The 21,995-nt window shown below is 41.4% G+C and overlaps 1 protein-coding gene across 1 annotated transcript in view; it reads left to right on the top strand.

Moving 5' to 3' along the window:
• Window positions 1-17,578, top strand: part of IKZF3 (IKAROS family zinc finger 3) — a 61,440-nt gene extending 43,862 nt beyond the window's left edge. Inside the window, exons 3-4 of the mRNA XM_060133302.1 lie at window positions 6,903-7,019; window positions 16,875-17,578. Of these exons, the coding sequence (XP_059989285.1) occupies window positions 6,935-7,019; window positions 16,875-17,578 (789 nt within the window). The 5' untranslated portion in view covers window positions 6,903-6,934. The remainder of the gene's footprint in view (window positions 1-6,902; window positions 7,020-16,874) is intronic.
• The last annotated feature ends 4,417 nt before the right edge of the window (window positions 17,579-21,995 follow it).

Below are 21,995 nucleotides of genomic sequence, written 5' to 3'. Positions count from 1 at the left end.
GGGAAAAAATTGAGTAAAACATCCTCTATGAACAGTAAGTTCAAAATTACTGATTTTGAAGTAAGGTTACCACCTTACTTCCCATTCCCATGACCTTTTTTAGGAATTTCATATTAGAAAAGTATCAAAAGAAATGTTTTCACTATCTTCAGTGGTATAAGGTGATTCAGGAAATACTGAAATACGGAGGTTGAGTTAATTTGCATTTCATAGGCTGGTTTGATGGATCCATGCAACACACTTTAAGTCTCAGCAAAAAAATAAAGGGTCAACTAAGTCAGCAACTCTTGATTTTTTAAAAAAACAAATATGTCGTTATGGTGGTTTCAGGTTAGAAAGTGTATAAAGTCACAGCTTAATCAAATATAATAAATACTGCATGTCCTGTCTATCTTTGATATTTCAAATAGTTCTCATGATTTTTCCTGAAATCCAAAATATAAAGAATGTTTACTCAAACACAAGCCAATCCTTTAATTATTGCCACAGCTCCCTACGTGGTTTCCATTTCTGTTTCCTTCTTAAAATTGGGAGTCCCAGTCTGGACACAGTGTTCCATTTTGAGCCTGACCAATATAGTGTCACCAGCGGTACCTCCCTAGCTTTTATTTTATTTTTAAATTTATTTATTTTATTTATTTATTTTTAGCTGCGTTGGTTCTTCATTGCTGTGCCCGGGCTTTCTCTAGTTGCAGCGAGTGGGGCCCACTCTTCGTTGCAGTGCGTGGGCTTCTCATTGCGGTGGCTTCTCTTGTTGCAGAGCATGGGCTCTAGGTGTGCAGCCTTCAGTAGTTGTGGCATGTGGGCTTAGTAGTTGTGGCTCACGGGCTCTAGAGCGCAGGCTCAGTAGTTGTGGCACACAGGCTTAATTGCTCCAAGGCATGTGGGATCTTCCCGGACCAGGGCTCGAACCGGTGTCCCCTGCATTGGCAGGTGGATTCCTAACCACTGCACCACCAGGGAAGCCCCATCCCTAGCTTTTAAAGTGATGCTGCTGCACTGTGGATGTGGCACTTATTCATCAAGGGCTTATTGTAAATTCAAGTGCAGCCTAGAGTGAGAGCCAAGCCTTGGGACAAACCTGCCCCAGTCAGGAAGCAGGTCTTTATGGAAGCAGAACGAATGAAAAGGTCTTGTACTGGAGACCAATCTGCAAAAGAAGGTCGTGTTGGGCAACAGGACTTCTGGCCTTGCTAATCATTTTCTTTTGTTCAGATAGCATGCGTTGGATTCTCATGTGCCAGGCTGTGTGTCAGAGCTGTTTATAAAGATGAGTGAAGGTTAAGCCCCTACCCTTAAAGTATTCACAGTCCAACAAGGGACCGGGTACTTGATCTGTTAATATAAAGGTCTAATAGAGATACATGTGATAGTGTTACTTCAGTCCAAGTTTTTATACCAGACATCATCAAGATACTCTAATCCTGTCTTAATGGAGTATATATGAAAAGAAGAATGAATATAGACGATCACAGATTTCATTTTCTCATTAGCTTGATCCTTATTCCAGAAAGGGACTAACAGCTGGTATAGAGATTCATTTAGCCTCATTTCACACAAATTATGAATACTTGGAGTAGGACATATTTTTGTATGACAATGAGTTCTAGTAATAACAAGATTTTTAAACTAATTGAATAATTATATTTATTTATGAATCTAGGAGTCAAAACCTTTTATCTTCATTCTCATTGTTGCGGTTGAGATAATACAAGCATGAGAGTTTCAGAATAAATTTATATTTTTACCAAATAGCAGTCCAAAGAAAAAGCTTAAAGTGTTTTAAATGTCTCTTTTCCCAACAGATTATTAGAAAATCAATACTAACTCAACAAGTAGTATTCATTCTACTTGCTCAAAAAGGCAACAGTTTTATGTAACTTTTTTGTTAGAACCTGACTTGCTCTTTGATAGCAGTCTCTTGTTAGACAATTCTTATTGCATAATAACACCCCTTTGTTCCACTCTCCATCAGTTACTGGCTGACCACACCATAGAAGAGACAGGAAGAAATGCCTCTTATTTGAGATCCATTTAACACGTCAAGATCTAATGAAGGATTTTGAACAAAAACAAAAACACACACACAAAAAAAAACAAAAAACAAAAACACAACGAATTATATAGTTAAATCTGCAATCACTTTGAAATAGAAATGGCATCATGCAAACAGTTAGCTAAAACCCAGACAAACTATTAATATTTTTGCAGAGATTAAAGGTAGTAACCTATGCTGTAATTTTGACTTCGTATGAGTTTTATTATTTATTTTTTCAACATGTCATTAAAATCATTTTGCTAATGAAAATGGGTATATCCACTATATACTAGTAGGCAAGTAACATGAAGGGGAATTGACCCCGAATTATAGTCCTACTCCCACTGTGCTCACTTATGAACCAAGTGTGCAAATTGTCCCTTGCCACCGTCCCATATTCCCCACACCCACCCCTTGCAACACTAAACTGCCAAACACCACCCAGGAACGGATTTCCTATTTCGTCGTTTAAACCCATTATCTTGTTCCCTTACTATCTTGCCAAACTGGTTTCCCTCCACTTACATTCTGAGATGTGATGTGGCAAGATAACAAGTCTAGACTATTTGTTAAATAGACAGTTGGGTCTTAAAGTTGAAGCAGAGGACCAAATGCCAAGTCCTCTTTTTTCTTTTCGCCCTTTCAGTGTACTGCCTAAACTCCTTGTAATCCCAAAGAGATTGGCTTGACTCCAAAGCATTTCTTTGTGTTTTAAAGGGTGTTCGTTTAGTACAGCAGCTGTCCAACAACTGCAAGGCACAAGACTGAGAGTTTGGGAAAGAAAATGAGAGTATACCATAGTCAGTTGAAACTTTAGCCTTTGCCTAACTTGCCAATTAGAAAACACAGTTAACTCAGTAAAGATGAACTTAATCTCTAGAGTGTGTTCACATGTACAGTGAGGATAGGGATCTTGGAGCTGATATTTTGAGTGAATGACCCTGCGGGTGGGTGTGGGTAGATGGCAGCCCTCTACATTAGTAGTTTCAGAGGATTCCTTTCAATCCAACCAGAGTTGTGGAATATGGGAAAGTCTCCACCCTTGCCTCAAATTATCAGTCTCTCCGTAAACACTCCAGAATTTTATCTTTTTAAATGTCAGGCATTTGGTCACTGATTTCCAGAGTAAGATTTACCTAGAAATGACTGTCATGACAAGCTTGGTGAGTAACCAGGGATAAAAGATGATGTTATCTCTGAAGGTTGCCATTTAGTGACATGCCCCAATTATGTTATTTAGGTCAGCGTATCCCCGCTTTAGCCTCCTTCCAAATATAGAGTATATAGAGTATGTGTCCTCGGAAAGATGCTTGTGGTAATTGATGGTGGCTTTGGTAAAATGTAGGGAGATGCTGAGAGCCGAATGGGAAAACTAAACTGGCAGCATAATGCTTGCAGTAAGTACTGGGACTGACAAACAGATCTCTGGGTAATGATGGGGCCGTTAGAGGAGTAACTAAAAGACTTAATAAGAGTAGTGGTAAAATGGGGATAAAGTTAAAAATTCCCAAAGTACTGTTTTTCATTCTTGTTTTACTATAAATCTTTTTTGATAATAACTACATGGGGTAGGCATGGGGGTGGGGGAGGACCTTACCTGGCTTTAATGCTCTCAAAGTTGCTGGAACCAGAATGAATGTTCCTAGTCAAAGCACAAACTTAGCTGCCTCTCTGATGCTTCTAAGAAAAAGCCTCCTTCTAACAGCCTCAGGAACTTATTTCAAATCCCAGGCCTTTGTCTTTCATCTCTCTGCTCTTGGGGCTCTGGGTAGTGCCACATCTGGTGGTGGTTTGTGTGAAAGGAAATAATATGTATAATAGTTTCCTGTTTGGTCATTTAAACCTATCCCTGTGCTGGACAGAATTTAACCCACTTCACTCAACAGCAGTGTTCTGTCACTAAAGTGCCCGTTATTTACAACGATCGGTCAGCTAAAGTCGCAGTGCTTTACCACTGGCCCCAAAGCTGCCCAGTTCCCTTATTCGGACCCTTATTGTTTTCATTTACACAAATAGTGTTGTTATAGCTTAAACTGGAGGCTGGGATTTATTTCTTTAGAGCATAGAATTATTTTTGATAAGAAACTCACAAAGTCTAGTAAATATGGTCATTGTCATCATTCTCTTCTCTTATTCATTTTTGGAGCCATTATTCTTGAATTTTTAAAACACTGAGCTTTATAATTTATTGTGTAATGACTGTCAAGGAGTTTTAAAAAAACAGAACCAAAACCATGCCAATAATAAAATGAAAAATATTTAATACTTTGAATTCTCTCTTTCTCATTTGGCTTTGGTCTCCCACCCTGGCCATTCTTGATAGTCTTGCCCTTGAGGTCTTTCTTTCTATCTATCTATTTATTTATTTATTTTTGGCTGCGTTGGGTCTTCGTTGCTGCTCATGAGCTTTCTCTAGTTGTGGCGAGTGGGGGCTACTCTTCGTTGCAGTGCGCGGGCTTCTCATTGTGGTGGCTTCTCTTGTTGCAAAGTACAGGCTCCAGACACGTGGGCTCAGTAGTTGTGACTCACAGGCTTTAGAGCGCAGTCTCAGTAGTTGTGGCACACGGGCTTAGTTGCTCTGCGGCATGTGGGATCTTCCTGGACCAGGGATTGAACCCCTGTCCCCTGCATTGACAGGTGGATTCTTAACCAGTGTGCCACCAGGGAAGTCCCTTCCTTGAGGTCTTTTTTTGTCTTTCATTTACTTCAGAGATGGCCAGTTTTATTCTCTCTGGGCATGTCCATTTACGATACTGAATATCTGAGAGACCATGGAACTTGTGACATTTTTTCTGTATATCAGAATCTCTTCACACAGCAAACTCTTCAGCTACAGAATGAGCACTGACAATTCCTAAATCTGTGTATGTATTTGGGGGAAAAAAAGTCCATTCTGTAAAAATCATCACTTGCTTTTTACTCTAGTCACTTAAGCTGATTTCAATTTCTTCTTCCTTAGAGACATTAAGAATGTACAGATACTTCATTTTAGCTTGGACACCCTGAAATGCTTATGATAAAACAGAGGGAAATGTTTGTAGCATCACAACATGTTTGCTTAGGGCAGGGGTGAGCAAAACTATGACCCTCAGGCCAAATGTAGCCAGCGGCCTATTTGTGCACAGGGGTTTTTACATTTTTAAAGGTCAAGGAAGAACCAAAGAATATGGAACAGAGACTGTATGTGTCCCACAAAGTTTAAAATACTTACTATCTATCTGACCCTTTACAGAAAAAGTTTACTGATCCCTAGCTTTGGCTAGCATCATGTGTTAACATTTAAAGCCTTGTATTTAGAGCAGCTGGTATCTCTTTGAACTTCAGACATAAACTCTCATTGGGTATTGCCTGATGTACCAGACTAAATTGTACTATATTTATTCCAATTTACTATTTAGTTGATTCGATGTTGGCACTATTTATATATTCTTCTAGCGGTTCTCAATTCTTGCTGCATCTTAAAAATCATCTGGAGAGGGGCTTTCCTGGTGGCGCAGTGGTTGAGAGTTCGCCTGCCGATGCAGGGGACACCGGTTCGTGCCCCGGTTCGGGAAGATCCCACATGCCGCGGAGCGGCTAGGCCCGTGAGCCATGGTTGCTGAGCCTGCGCGTCCGGAGCCTGTGCTCCGCAAGGGGAGAGGCCACAACAGTGAGAGGCCCGCGTACCGCAAAAAAAAAAAAAAAAAAAAAAAAAAAAATCATCTGGAGAGCTTTAAAAGTGCTGTTGCCGGCCTTCCCTGGTGGCGCAGTGGTTGAGAGTCCGCCTGCCGATGCAGGCGACGCGAGTTCGTGCCTCCGTCCGGGAAGATCCCACATGCCGCGGAGCGGCTGGGCCCGTGAGCCATAGCCGCTGAGCCTGCGCGTCCGGAGCCTGTGCTCCGCAATGGGAGAGGCCACAACAGTGAGAGGTCCGCGTAACGCTAAAAAAAAAAAAAAAAAAAATGCTGTTGCCTAGGCCCCTACACCAGAGATCCTGATTTAATTGATCTGAAGGGGGGCCTGGGCATGTGTGTCTTCTATGCTCTTAAGGTGATTCTAATGTTCAGGCAGGTCTGAGAACAACAGACCTATACCACTTAAAGGTCTATTTGTGGATTGACAATTGGACCATATTCTTAGGCAGTTTTTATTCACATTTTTCATTAAAAATATAATAAAGATGCATTATACAAATTGTTCTTTAATTTCAAGACAGAAGTGTTGCTCAGGGAAATTTTAACTGAGACAGTTTTGAAATGTGAAGAGCATATGAAACAGATAATGCAGAGACCAGAAAAATATAATTTAAAAGACAGGAACTGAAAGGAGCATGCTGGAAAAAAAAGAAAAAGAAAAAAACACTCAGAATTTCAATACACAAATCACTGAGTAGATTTCTCGCTGTCTGGGTAAGTGTATCTATTTTCAAAAGTGCTATTAACATAAACATAGCAGTAAATCTGGGGCACCGGCCTTTTTTTTTTCAAAGTTGTTAAGAAGAATTATATCAGTCTGCAGGTGTCACATGCAGTTACTCAGAATCAGAAAGAAGGCTGATCGGGGGTTAGAAGATCTCCATCTATCTATCTTTTTGCAACCAACCACGTCCAGGCTGTTTATTTAATACTTCCTCTTGCTAATGAAGGTACTGGTTGGGGATGGGTTGGGCTTTCCCATGTCGGCATAAGACTGCAAGATTTGAATGTGCCCTGGTGTTGGCTTCACTGACCACAGCAGGTAACCCAGGCAAGAATCTGAGCAGTAATAACAGGTAACAACAGAGTTTGCATCAGACCTCTGACACTTTTCCTTCCAGTTTATTTCTTTTTCTCTCCATTTGTCAACGTGTTCTTTTCCCTCTTCTTTTTTCATTTTTCCAAACCAGCAAGTGCGGAGGCAAGACACATCAAAGCAGAGATGGGAAGTGAAAGAGCTCTCGTTCTGGACAGATTAGCAAGCAATGTGGCAAAGCGAAAAAGCTCAATGCCTCAGAAATTCATTGGTAAGAATACAACCCATTTTCCTGCTGTTGTTAGCAGATAGTTTGAATGAGATAACATAGGATGCTTACTACACAGGCCCTTCCTAGTTTAATCTCTGTTAAAATAAGGTAATTGATTTTCCATTGTACAACTTTTATTCTTCAGGATTCATTTTGGTAACTAGAGCAAATGATAAAATATTTTAACTAAAGAATCTTAACTACTGAAGATGGGATTATTTGGTATCCAATTTCTTAAATGAAGTTGGTGTTAAAAATGCTGTTCCTTCCTCTTTATTCCGAATGACATATGTTCCATGAGAGAGTTTGTGCAATTGATACCAGTAAGATGTTCAAGATAGCATTTTTGTAATCTTTTGCAACTATGTTTTACAACTTGGTTCCCTTATCATGCTCAAACTTTTTTCATGCCCTAAAATGTATTGCCATATTTTCTTGAATTTGATTGAGAATTGGTTTTAAGAGAAAGTGGTTGGGAATGCATAGATTTAAATAACAAGGTTTGATTTAATCATTTGTCTTACTGGAGTTAATTTTTATACCATTGGTTTTCACATTGTCAAAAAATACAGCAAGAATGAGATGGCTAAGAAATAATTATGTCCATTAAAGTGTTAGGACTGCCAAATGGCAGAAATATTGTGTTGAATTCTCCCAGATGTTTACATAAATGTGACTATGATATTTTAAATAGATTTGTATTTGTGAAGTAGGCAGCTGAATTGAACGTATTGGTTTTGCTATAAATTGAAAGTCGGTGATATTGAACAAAAATAGTTATCACACAAAAATAGACCTCCCTCAACACCAGTAATATTTTAGAAACCTGTCAGTCTGTTTTTCCAAAGCTACTTGCTGCTGCTGTTGATTTCTTACTTCAGTCCTTTTGTGTTTATTCTTTTCAATAGCTTTTACAGATATCAAGTGCCTGCCTGGTTTTTAAATCTGGTTAAACTTTATTCTGGTCTAATTAGTTTTTTAATTTTATGTGAATTATAGAGATATATTGAAAGAACCCATATATTTCAAAGCTACCTAGCTTGTTTTTGTTTTTTTTTTAACATCTTTATTGGAGTATAATTGCTTTACAATGGTGTGTTAGTTTCTGCTGTATAACAAAGTGAATCAGCTATACATATACATATATCCTCATATCTCCTCCCTCTTGCGTCTCCCTCCCACCCTCCCTATCCCACCCCTCTAGGTGGTCACAAAGCACCGAGCTGATCTCCCTGTGCTATGCGGCTGCTTCCCACTAGCTATCTATTTTACATTTGGTAGTATTTATAAGTTCATGCCACTCTCTCACTTCGTCCCAGCTTACCCTTCCCCCTCCCCGTGTCCTCCAGTCCATTCTCTACATCTGCATCTTTATTCCTGTCCTCCTAGCTTGGTCTTTATACTTATTTACTTTATGTTGTTTGACTGAGAAGTTATTGTATTCTTTTAGTCACTTTAAGAATAAACTGTGTCAGACTAAAGTTGGTGAATTTCATTTCAGAGAGACCCTATCCTCTTTACCATCTTCCCTCTCCTTGGTGAGAAATGTCAGGGGGCGTGTAGCGACTTCTATATGGGACCAATGGACAGTGGTCCAATTGGCACAGTGGACCAATTGTGATTCCAAGACGTTATCTTAGAGCATTGCTCATACCTCTTTTGAGCTGTACTTATGTGAAGAGGTTCTGACTGGCGTACAAAAGGAAACTTGGATTGTTATTCTATGCCATGAGTATAATTTAATTTGGGGGATGTTTTGGCTGTAGAAATGGCTGCAGCTGATATGGGTGGGGAGAAACATGGGGAGAAATGGGAAAGAAAAAAAATGTAAAGTGACTTAATTTCAATCCAGTTATGGTCAATGCATGTTGGTCTAAGAGAACTAAAATATGAGAGAAGGTACTTAGTCCACATAGTTGCCCTAAACCTGTCCTTGAGCTAAAGCCCTACTTAATAAGATAAAAGTTGCTTCGGTATCTTCATGGGTTTAAAAACACATGTTTCACATGTCCAAGTCCATGCCATTTTGCTTATTGCATAGGGGATCCATTCCATTTGTTTATTACCATTGTGACCAGAGGATTTTCACTCTTCCATTTCCAGACTCAGGAGAGGTGCTGATCTTATAGGTACTGATCTCTGTCATCTTCTGAACCATCATGTTCTCTCTGAGATGGAATCAGGAAACCCAGTAGAGTTAGCTCTTGATTTGAGCTGAGGTAGCAACTTCTGGACTTTGGTGCCCTGAATAGCTGGGGGGATTTTTGGTTTTTTTATAAATTGTGGTAAGGTGCAGTAGGAAGAGCACTGGATTAGAAGCCAAAAGACTGAGGTTGTGATTCCAGTTCAGTCATTTCTTAACTGTGTATGTTTAGACAAATCACGTAACCTTTCTGGGCCTCTGTTTACTCACCTGTGAAATGAGTAGACTGAACAGGTGATGAAGTGATCGAGAAGGTCCCTCGCAGCTCTACCATTCTGTAAGTCTGCAAGATGAATTATAAAAGGCAGCAATAATGAGCACCACTTTTTGTTTATAAACCCATATGTATAACTTCAGATAACTTTTTTCTCAAGGTTGTACAGATATGGTATGTTATTTTATGTTATAAACCATGGTATATAATTTAGGAGGTTTTTTTTAGGAAGATGTCATTTAATCTGAGAATCTATAAAACAGCTGCATTAGTTCAACATTTATATATTTTACTTAGTACATTACTACTTATTCATTTGCTTTTTCGTCCATTCATTTATCATGCAAATGGTTACAGAGCTCCTGCCATATATGTGATATTCTTGTTCCTGAGCACTGTTCTAATCCTCTAGCATTAGCTTATTCCCTGAACCTTAAGAGATTTTTTTAAAACTAAAAGAAACCCCTTCAATCATTTAACTGAATCCACCTTTTGATAGAAAATAGTAATATCAAGGGGAAAATAAAGGAACATTATGACACTGTGCAGTATATGGGATGAAGTGATATAAAACATATGGGGCTACTGTCTCCCCTCCTTCTCTTCTCTCTCCTATATTTCCTCTCCAAGGCATCATTTTCTGAAAAGATTCAGCTGCCAGGGAAATGGCAATGGGTAAAGTATGAAGGAAGAATGAGTCACTCCCTTTAATCCTTGTTGACAGTTGCACAGCTTGGCTTCCCTGACCTCTTGAACTATGAGGGTAAAGGTGAAATTTACCATCAGGTCAGCCTGTTACTTTCCTAACAGGCTTGAGATAATTACCAGTAGATAGCATTTTTCATCCATTAGAGATGAACTGAGGAAGAGGGATGGATTGGATTAAGTCTAAATGCATTTAGAAACACAAAAACATGCCTCTGTTGAAGAGTAGGAGAAAAATGAAATCACTTTTTCCCTAGTTCTTCAAGAAATTTTGACTCGCTTTCTATAAAATAGGAAATAAATTGACACACATTCATTAGAAATCAGCATCTTTACGTCATCAAAATAATTCTTTTTAGTTGTTCTTTCCAAAGGACAAGAAGACCTTACTTTTAGCACCTAAGCCCTTTAGGGATTGTCTTTTTTCTGAATCTTATTCTCCTGTTACAAACTTGCTTGACTATGCTTCTAACTAGGCCATCTTCAAATACTTGGCTCAAAATAGAGGCCAGATTTCTCTCCTGAAGGGAGGAGGAAAATGACTACATTTCTGCATATTTCTTTCTCTGATTTTCATTCTTTCTCCAAAAACAGATGTGTTATTTAGACCAAAGTGGTTACCATAGCATCTCCCTATTTTTTAAAATTTCATGTATTACTTTATTAAAGGAAGTTTTCATGTTGAAAAGAACATGAAAAAAGATCTCACTCACCCCCCCGGTAAACATGTTGTGAGGTTTTGACACTTCAGCAAACACTGTCGGTTCTCCCTGTGAAGTAACTAATGAGAAATTGTCTGCTTTGGTTAACAGAGCAACAGGAAGCAGTTTTAATACCTGTTTCTAAAAGCAAAAAGTATCTTCTCCCATCCCTTCCCAAAGAGCCAAAATCCCTAATCCTATAAGCATCAAAAGTCATAACGAAAAAAAAAAAAAAAAAAAGTCATAACGTTTTTGAGCTTGAAGGGATATTAGGAACCACCCAGTGAAGTTCTTTTACTAAGGAGGGAAGGGGGAAGGGAAAGATGGAGAGATGCAGCTAGTAGGTGACAGAGCAGGGCCAGAGCCTGGGTCTATAAAGTGCTGCAGTCCGAGGCCCTCCTCTCCCAGAAAGTCGCCCAGAGCAGTGCATGTCATGTGTGCTACACAGGAGCTTTGGAAAGGGAAGGGTCTAGTCATTGAGAGCTGGTGGAAGAAAAAGCCTTGAAGAAGGGCAGTCATTCTCTCTTAAGGGTGTGTTTTCTTGAGAAAAGATCTGTGGTGACTCCATCAGGGCAGATGACAACCAAATAGCACTTCACGGTGACTCACAGAGGACAAAGGCTTCTGCAGCAACAAAATGTGGTTTCCAGCTCAGTTTTCCTCTCTGACACCCCCATGGCTCTCTCTGTTCTCTCTCCTCCTTCCTGCTTCTCGTTCTGTGGCTTCCTACCCTCTGCCTTCCTCCTCCTGGAAGAGGTGTTATAGCCACTTCAGTCTCATTTAGATTGAGATCAGCCATCATCATCATCAGATATTCCATTTACCCTGCTTACCTGCCCTTTTTCGGGGGGAGGATATGTGCTTGGAGTACGAGTAATCGATGATACATGGGAAATTGCATGAAGGCATCAGCAGATACAGTTAAATGACTTGAAGAAATTTAAAGGCTTAAAGAAAACCCCAGTATTTCACATTATCCCATCATGATGACTGTAACCTCAGAATTGTTATTTTTCTAATGTTCAAATAATTTCTCCTCCTCTTCAAAAAATCTTTCAATGGCTCCCCATCAGAATAAAATCCAAACCACCCAGGCGTTCTGAGTCTTTCACAACCTGTCTCTAAGTTATCTTTTCTGAATGTATCATTTCAGCCGACTAATCTTTTAATTCAGCCAATAATGAACTACTCCCACTTCTCTGTAATCCTTCTTTCCATGCTCACTGTCTGGAATGCCCTCCCTCCCATCTGCCCCCTAAACCTCCACGTGGTCTACGTTCCCATACTTGCCTGAATTCTCTCTCTTCTCTGTTCTCCCTCTGCACTCAAGGCGAGTTTAACAGTCTGCTTTTTGAGATGTGTGTAACTGTCTCCAGCACCACCACTACTACCACCCCAGATTTCACGGAGACTTTAGAGGAGAGAATAGATTAATATTTGTCCCATGTTACGTGGCATATTTGAGACATGGTCCGTATTTTTCTCTCTCCACTCTCTTGGCTACTCTATACTTTGTTCCACCACATAGTATTAAGGATACTAATTTGTAATGAAATTGTGTACATACTACATCTCCTCCTGGATTGCAATTAAGTTTGTATTCTTCAAAACACTTAACATGGTGTGAGGCAAATAACAATAATAATAACAATAATAATAGATCTACCACTTATTGAATGCTTACATGTGCCAGTTCTCTGTTAAGCACTTTATGGACATCATGACAACTCTGTTCATCATAGAAATTTCTTGAATGCATGTTACTGGTCCGTATGGAACAAAGCACAGTTGCTTTTCTACTGCCTATGGGAACCATCCCAGCAGAGAATCTGAAGTCATTGCTAGTGGTGGGGTTGTGCAGCCATGGGCAAGGTAGCAGCCAGGAAACAGCAGTTAATGCTCAACCATATCCTGAGGTATATGGGCCCTTGGATCACATCCTGGTTCTCCATTTACCAGCTGAGCAACCTGAGCAAGTTAATCAACCCGTTTGTGCTTTAGGTCCTTCATCTGACTAAGAGATGATAATTCATCTTAGGTAAAGTGAGACAATATGCAAAGTACCTAGGACAGCACTGAGTATATAGTAGTGGCTCAAGAAATAGTAGCTATTCTTCTTGGTATTATATATAAGGCATAGTGCTCGGTACTGTGAAGTAGAGAAGTAAACAGGTTAGAGTAGTGGATCTTGTCCCTCCATCCCAAAGGCAGAGGTCTAAATCCACATGCTCAGCTAAGGTCCCTTTTAGCTTTAGGCTATGATTCTGTACTTTCAAGTTGGCACTTAGAAGCCAACAACCATATGCCCTCACCACATTGCAGCAATTCAGGTCAGGCAGTTGCTCAGTTCAGAGTTACCAAAGCCTAGATGGTAGGGATTGACACCTTTAAAAGGGATCACAGGTAGGGAACGGCCCAACCAAGTAGCCTTGGTTTCTAAACTTAGGACTTGTTGTTGCCATTTGTATTATCATTGGGAGAAAACCTGTAATTCAGCACGAAGCTTCTCTCATTAATCATTCAAACGTGTGTGGTACGATTTTGACTAGAAGCTGGACTAGAAGCTCTGTGCAGGTTTGGGAGCAGTTACACTCTTGTGGTTTGAGTAACCTTTTTTATGAGTGTATTACTAAAGAAACGTGAGCTGTTGGCTTTTCAATTGCTGTAGTTTACCCCTTCTGAGTTTCATACACATTGAGTCATCGTGTCTACAGGTGACTGATAATCATCTGCACTAATCAAGTTACCGTAACTCGGAGATGAGGGGACCTGATGAGTGCAGGTTGCGTGCACGTGAAGATCTGAGGCTCTCCCATCTTCTTAACAATGAACAATGGTCTGCGTTAACCACAGAACTCAGTCACATATTTCCACTCATCCAGGGGTTGATTTTCCTCTTATTGTTTTGCCTCTTACAACTTCAGCACTCAGCTGTTTTCTGACATGTGCTGCAGGTGGTATAGATTATGAAATTGTAGGCCTAGTTAAGTAAAACCAACTCTTGGGAGAAGAGATAAAAGCAGAGTTTGTGATGTGCCTGCCCCACCTCGGAAACTTTCTGGAGCCTCTCTGTTAGGCGAAAAGATTAAAAAGATTTCCAGGGACCCCCGGTATTTGGGGAACTGAGTAGATCCAACCACACTGGAAAATCATCAGTAACCTTGAAAAGGCCAGGAAACAAAGTTCATCATTTCTGTGTCACTTTCAGGGGAATGAATATTTGTGACTTTAGACAGCTTTCATGTCCTCAGTCTCGTTCTTCCAAACAGCTCTAATCAGAGACTTATCCAATCTGGCAGTTGAAAAGAAGAACCGTTGATTACTTTGGCAAAGGTCTACGTTTCTGTTCCTTTTTATTGAGTTGCCAAGGTACGGTGATTTTCTGTGCATACTTTTTCTCTCAGGTATTTGTCTGGAAACTGTCAGGTTGGCCTTACGGTAGTGGGGATACAGGACAAATCTATCTGATTAGATTGGATCTTTTAGCAGGTCTTTTTGTCTCCAGTTTCTCACTGTTCTGGTCCATCTTACACATTGCTGTTACATTAATATCCTGAAAATAACATTCTGACCACAAGCATCTCTTGCTCAATGCGGTTTATAGAGGTTTGCCGTTTGTCCAAATCTAAACCCTACGGTTGGTTATTCAGAATGCCCATCATTTGGTCCCACCACGTGTTATCTTTTTTCAGTATCTCCTAAAATGTTGGCGGCAAAGTGCCAGGAGGCTCACAGAGCATTTGAAAACCTTGATCCACATGGCAAGAAAGTTATTTTCTTTTTCGTTCTCTTTCAATCTTCCTGATTATACCAAGGAGAAAGACTTAGGCGTAATTAGATGTTAATTGTCTTCAACACTAATCACACACTTGGTAATCTCTATTTTTAGCAAAGAGAGAGGGGATCTTTGTCTCCAGGTACTTACAGTATCTGATCAAACTTTAATAAATTGCTGTTTCGTTGTCTTTATTTTTCATAGTTACCTTATATTTGTGGCAAGTGATTCTGGTTTTCTGTTTATGTTAGTGATATAAAGTTTCCTTAAAAAACAAATTTCTTCAGCAAAAAAAGAAAGGAAGGAAATGCGAGCTGATTCAAACAAAATTAAAAACCCTAACATTTACCACGTGCTTTCTACGTGCCAGGCACTGTTCTAAGCGCTTACCAATTGAGGTAGGTACAATTATTACCCCCATTTTACGTGAGGACATGGAGCCATAGACAGGTTAAGTGACTTACCCAAGGTCACACAACCAGGCAGCATCGAATCCACACCATCTGACTCTAGAGTTCATGCTCCCAACTACCACACCACCCTGGGGTATGATTATTGTGGAATGTGGAGGGCTGAGTGAAGTTGGAGAAATACTTTCTTCCATACTTCTTGATATTTTGCTCTAACCAGACTCTCTTACCCCTCCCAGCCCATGTCTTGGACGGTCCCACGTGTCTGTCTTGATTCATGCTCATCCCTCAATTAGGATATCTCTTCTACGTCTCTGAAAATCTAAATCCTACCAGTTCATCAAGACCCTTCTCAAAATTTAGGTTTTCCAAGAATGCTTTCTCTTCCACAAGTACTCCTGAATTTTTCGCATTCCCATAACACTTAAATATAGTTTGTATATTTACAAACCACCCTGCCCTTCCCTTTTAATTCTTTTTACAGAAGACACGTCACCCACCCTGCTTAAACGCCTCAAACATGGCATTTAAAATAAAATCAAAAGCTTCCATAGAGCAAGGCATCCCTTTCTCAACTTTTAACATTTATTCTTCTCCAATTCCATCTAGCCAAGTCTTATTTCTCTCCCACTAGGTTGGAGATACCTCAAGAACAGAAACTGGTTCTTCCAATCCTTTTTGTTTTCTTCTGTTTTGTCTTCCCAGAAGCCTCTACTGTATGGCAGTGACACGTTCTGGCACCACAACATGCCTAGGAGATGTTAGGGAAGAGAGGATACGGTTTAGCAGATCTCTCAGAATCCAATGTCTACAGAATGAAAAAGCATCAGCAATAATGTTAGCCTCACCTCCAGCCCTTGACACATCTTCCCCACTTTCTCTTGCCTCTACCAGCCACTCACCATTGAGCACATCCGCCAGCATTGAAGATCCCGCTCCTGCCTTCCCTGTGGCCAGAGAGCCTCTGTTTTCTAACACACAACACCCACACGCCCTGAAGGTGGCTAAACTCTGTTTTCAAAATTTCTCAGCAGTTTGACATGAGAAGTAGGAGAGGGTGACCACAAGTAAATTTTTCAGTTAAGTGTGAGATAAGTACTAATGATCACACATGTATCAATGATACATCTTTTCAAGCAAAAGAAGAATAACACACTTTATGAAGAGGGCGAAGATCATGATGATCTTTCATCAAGAAAAAGCCTTTTCTAAAACTCTCTACATTTGAAGCTCTTTTATTTAAATCTCAGTCAGTCTGATAACTGATGTGTCTGGGAAGTGGTAAGCTGGAGTTTGGGGGGCTATTTTTTCTGCCTCTGCAGCTATTTAAAAAGCTGCCGAGGCCAGAGCATCCCCACTTTTTGCAGCACTTCCGGCCCCCGGCTCCCTAGTGTTACAAGCAGAAAAGTACAAGCAAACTAAGAGTTCGGGGATTGACTGCGTCTTCAGAGTTCATGGACAATAGAAGTGCAGAGGTCCCCATGCTCCTGCACACTGGCGGCTGCCTTGCCCCCTCTTAAGCCCCTTCCTGGTGTTCTCTTGCTTCTTTTCTCCAGGGTTCCCTTCTGACATGAGCAGTGGAAACAACTCACATTGTAGCCTCAACTTAGTGACATCTCTGACTCCCTTTTGCCCGCTGGTTTCAGTTATTTTGACTGTCCAAGCATGTGCTGTCAATCACTGTCCCCTGAGGCTTCAACACCCGTGTGGGACCATTCTGCCTGGGCTGAGTGTTCTTGAACAGGCCACTTGTCCTTCCTCACTTTCCAAGGACTCCAGAAAATAATTTTACAAACTCTCTGCCTTTGTGTTGTTCCTTTTGTCACTCTTTCCTTCCCTTGTTCTAGGTGAGAAGCGCCACTGCTTTGACGTCAGCTATAATCCCAGCTATGTGTATGAGAAAGAGAGTGAGATGATCCAGACCCGAATGATGGACCAGGCCATCAATAACGCCATCAGCTATCTTGGTGCCGAAGCCCTGCGCCCCTTGGTCCAGACACCGCCTGCTCCCACCTCAGAGATGGTCCCAGTTATCAGCAGCATGTACCCCATAGCCCTCACCCGTGCTGAGATGCCGAATGGTGCCCCCCAAGACCTGGAAAAGAAGAATGTCCAGCTGCCAGAGAAGAGCCTGCCTTCTGAAAGAGGCCTCTCCCCCAACAACAGTGGCCACGACTCCACGGACACTGACAGCAACCATGAGGAACGCCAGAATCACATCTACCAGCAAAATCACATGGTCCCTTCTCGGGCCCGCAATGGGATGCCGCTTCTGAAGGAGGTCCCCCGCTCTTATGAACTCCTCAAGCCCCCACCCATCTGCCCAAGAGACTCCATCAAAGTGATCAACAAAGAAGGGGAGGTGATGGATGTGTACCGGTGTGACCACTGTCGAGTCCTCTTCCTGGATTACGTGATGTTCACTATTCACATGGGTTGCCACGGCTTTCGTGACCCTTTTGAGTGTAACATGTGTGGCTATCGAAGCCACGATCGCTATGAGTTCTCATCTCACATAGCCAGAGGAGAACACAGAGCCATGCTGAAGTGAAGATCTGGGCCCAGAGATGATTGGCACCTGAGCATTCAACATCATTTTTAAAAGCTGATAATACCCCTCGCCTAACAAATCACTCTCAAAACAAACTCAGTTCCAATCCCCTTTTCATGCCATTTTAGTGTCCAAAGGATCACGTTCACACGGGCAGCAGAGAAATGCTGTCCCCATTCAGAAATTGTTTGCAGATATATCATGTTACTACTTTTGTGAAACCTTTGTTTTCCCGTCAGGGACTTGAATTTTATGATATTTAAAAGCCAATGAAGCATTTGGTCATTATCTTTTGCAGCAATAGACAGGCATTCTTTGGAGTCTGTTGCCAACCAGAAGAGTCCCCTGGTTGTGCTGCATGAGACATTGTTTCTGAGACACATCAGCCATATGTGGAAAAGACTTTTAGCCATATGCCCAGGTCCAGTTCTACAGAGAAGAACTGCTGACCAGCTGACCTTGCTGGGAAGGCTTGCCCTTCTGCACTTCACACAAGACTAAAGGGTTAGGATATAAACCTTCCATCGCAAATTATAGTCTAACAATAAGGAAAAGAACAGCCATAAAATGTTACCAATAACTGAAGTCCCTAGTCTCCAAGCATCAGATCCACTTCTTACCACACAAGCAAAAATAACCCAAGTTTTCTGATGGTACTTCTGCTTCTACTCTTTACCCTCCCGTCTCCAATTAAAAGCTGCTTTGAGTCAAACCATTCATGCACAGGAGAAACTCTCTCTCAGAGGAACTAATGGTTTCAATATAGACTGTCATGGGAACTCCAGGAGGTTGTCCACCATGGGTGATGGCATCCATTTCCTGCTATCTCGAGTGGCAGGCTTGGTTCTGAGGCGGGGAGTTGTTTAGCAGCAGCACCCAGGGATGGAGGGAAGGAGGAACAACCACCTGAAAGTTTTTCATCTCCTTCATGCAATATTGGTGGACAAACCCAAAGCACACTGGCCAATGATTTTTTGACCAAAAAAATACCAAAGAATCCTCAAAGTATGACTTAGCCTCCCCCTCCCCACAGGAAAGGAACCGAGGATGACCAGGATCAGAGCTGAACTTCAGGATGGAGTGAGAGGGGAGCACCTCTGCTGGCAGGATATCCTCGATCAGGCAGGTCGGAGTTGGGGGGAGGGTTCCCAACCCCCATTTTAAATGGAGCTGTTGTATTCCACAAAGATTCCCGGAAGTCTGACCTTGGTTCTGCAGATGTGTCGGTCATCTTTATCATTAATTATGGGAGACATGCTATCAAGGAAAAGTGATGTAATAAGCGTAAAAGTAGGGCTTCCCTGGTGGCGCAGTGGTTGAGAGTCCGCCTGCTGATGCAGGGGACACGGGTTCGTGCCCCGGTCTGGGAGGATCCCACATGCCACGGAGCGGCTGGGCCCGTGAGCCATGGCCGCTGAGCCTGTGCGTCCAGAGCCTGTGCTCCGCAACGGGAGAGGCCCGCGTACTGCAAAAAATAAATCAATTAAAAAAATTTTTTAAAAATGTAGAAGTAGCACTGGACTGAGGGTCACAAAATCTGCTGATTCCATATTTGCCACTACTTAGCCAAGTGACTTTGGGCAAATCACTTAACTCTTAAAACTAAGCTTCCTCAACCATAGAACTAGGAATTGGATTCAGATGTTCTCGAAGGTCCTTTACAGCTTTAAATTTATGTGATTATGCAGGAACCACAATTATTTTTTTAAACCTCTTAATGTATGGGTATTAAGCAGAAGAGTATGTATATGAATATACGTTTCACATTTCTTTGGTGTGAAAATGGAAGTATTGTTAAGTTTTTCCTTTAACCACTGAGTTGTGGTGTGAAGAGGATGGTGGAGAGGAACAAAAAACAGGAAGGGATTTTGATCTTGCCCCAGAGTGTACACACAAACGGGCACCTGCAGCTGCTTGCCAAAGCCTTTTTTTTTTTTTTTTCTCCTCTCCTTTTAAAGAACCTATGTTAGGGAAAATAAATCCGCTTCCAGGAACAACTTCATGGAGCCTGTTTACAAATTAAGAGTCAGCTGTGTGAACATTTCTACCGGAGCCAAGAACCCACAATTCCTGGTGGATTAGCGTTTTATGTATCTGCCTTGATATTTCGAAAGGGCTTTATGCATTAGGCTCAAACTCAACTCGTTTATGTGCTGCCAGTAATTAAAATGTTCCACCACAGACTGCACAAATGGTTTATCCTTCTTTGTAGCATGGCGTCTGTCTCAGGAAAAAAGATCTTGTGAAATTCCATGGCAACAGTCCCAACACGTTTGAGATTTCAGCTAAAAGACTGGATGTATTTCGGTGTGTAGTCTTCAGTACCTCACTGTATTTCCATAATCCTGGACTCCAAGCTACACCAGGTTGCTTATACCCATTGTGAAAGAAGAGCTGCTTATTATATTCTTGAAATATCACACATCATGTTGACTCTTTAGGGGACAAAAGAAAGAGCGTTTGAAAGCAAGGATTAGTAGGAGAGAAAGCTAGGGAAAGCGAGCATTTCTACCAGCTTAGTGGGAAAGTCTTTAGTGAAGAGACCAACTCCTGCACCTTAAGATAGTGACTAAGGCCCATCCCACCAACCTGGGAACTCTGTAAGTATAACCCTCATTTCCTCTGTGAGTAATGGATTTTCTGAATGATTTCCATTCTTCTGAGGTCAGTTTTCTGAGTGGGGCGACCACTCACACAGGCTGCACTTTCGTTGTCGCATTCTGAGCCTGGACTGGGACATGTCAAGTCCAGAGAAAATGTATATGTGGAAACTCCACATTCTTAAATCTTGAAGTTGAAACAGGTGGTATGTAGTCGTTCCCACAACACAGGTAAACACTTACTTCTGCAGGTAATCCTTATTCTACTTAACCCCCTCCCTTGCTGGGGGTGGGAAAGAAGGTAAAGGAGAACCTTAGCAAGATGCCTAGAAAGGAGGACCGAGGAGGATTCACATCTGACCCTGCTGGACAGTGAGGTCCCCTGGCAGCTTCCGACAGCACGTTTCCTTTCTCAGCCAGAGTCCCTGTGAACGTGAGCCTCATAGGTCTTCTCTCTCCATTTCCCACAAACCCTCTTATTAGCCAGGCCCCCACCACACACCCAGGAGACCGAAATCTGAGGAACAACCAAACCCGTGAAAAGTTCCCCTTACAGCCAAGGTGGCAGAATTGGGATGAGTGTGGAAAAGACCGAGAGCTGGCTCTCCAAATGTTCCTTATCGCTATTTGAGTTGTTGCATAGGTGTTCCTCCTGGCAGAGAACCAAACAGAGGTGTCTCCCCCATTACCCTCCACCAACACCACCAGGAAAAAGAGAGATGTTAATAAATCCACCAGGCTTTCGATTCCCTAAGTCATTCTCCCAAAAAGATGTATTAGCCTTGACACAGAGAAGCTAGCTAATCATATGCTTTGTTACCCATTCTGAATTGTTCCTGACTCAGCTTCTGACTTTGTCAGTGACAAAATGTCTCACCTTTTAAATGCAAGGCTTAACATTTTGCCAGACCCAGAAGTAAAGCGACCTCAGATTTCTTTTGCAAAGATAAATGTTTAAAAACACAAAATTTTACTCAGTTGAAACGCTGTGTTATTAACAAATCTCACGTCAACATAACATTTTTTCCAGGTAGCCTCTGTATCACTGTTCTTATCCTCTGCTTTTTTTCCTCCTGCGGAATGTGAGATTTAGAATGTTTTCAGGGGAAAAAAGCAGTACTTCTGATCTATATCCCAGGACAGCCAGTAAGACTGTAATGGAAATGTTAAATGTTTAGTGTTTGAAGTCCTAACTTTAAAGTGTACTCCACTATGAGTAGGTACGTTGGTCTCTAGTGGAGATTTGGAAACTCTGTGATACTTAAGATTTGAGTTCTCAGAGTGTCCAGGCTCTTTGACAAAGACTCAGAATTAGGAGTTTGAGCTCAAGAAGAGACAAGAAAGTGGAGTGATGAAACTTCTGTCCTAGAAAATAGAATTAGGCTGTGCAGAAGACAAGAGATACACAGTGATCTCTCTTATCTTTTAAAGAATTAGGAGCTATTTTTGTGCTCAGGCAGAAAGTATAGTTCAGAGAATCTCTATAGGCAGAGTTCAGAAAAGCAGAATGATTTGGGATTTAAGTGCCTGTAAAGAGGACAATTTTGACCTGAAACCAAATGCTAAACCTGGGTCATCCCAGGGAAAGGGCTCTGTTCTCTAAGCCTAACAGACTGAACAGTTCTGAGAATGATGAGTGAACCCAAGGTCGGAGACTGTGGACTTGGAAGAGCCTAGAAGAGAGGTGTAGGCTTTCGACTTGTATGAGCTCAAAGCACAAGACTGTACCTCTGTTTACCCAAGCTGTATATAGCGTGTCCCATATCATGCCAGCAACATGAGAAACAGGGGCTTCCCTGGTGGCGCAGTCATTGAGG

The sequence above is a fragment of the Lagenorhynchus albirostris genome, chromosome 20 (assembly GCF_949774975.1).
Source record: "Lagenorhynchus albirostris chromosome 20, mLagAlb1.1, whole genome shotgun sequence".
NCBI classification, from domain to species: Eukaryota; Metazoa; Chordata; class Mammalia; order Artiodactyla; family Delphinidae; genus Lagenorhynchus; species Lagenorhynchus albirostris.
Note: the sequence above shows the minus strand (reverse complement) of the source record. Positions and strands in the feature narration are given on the sequence as shown.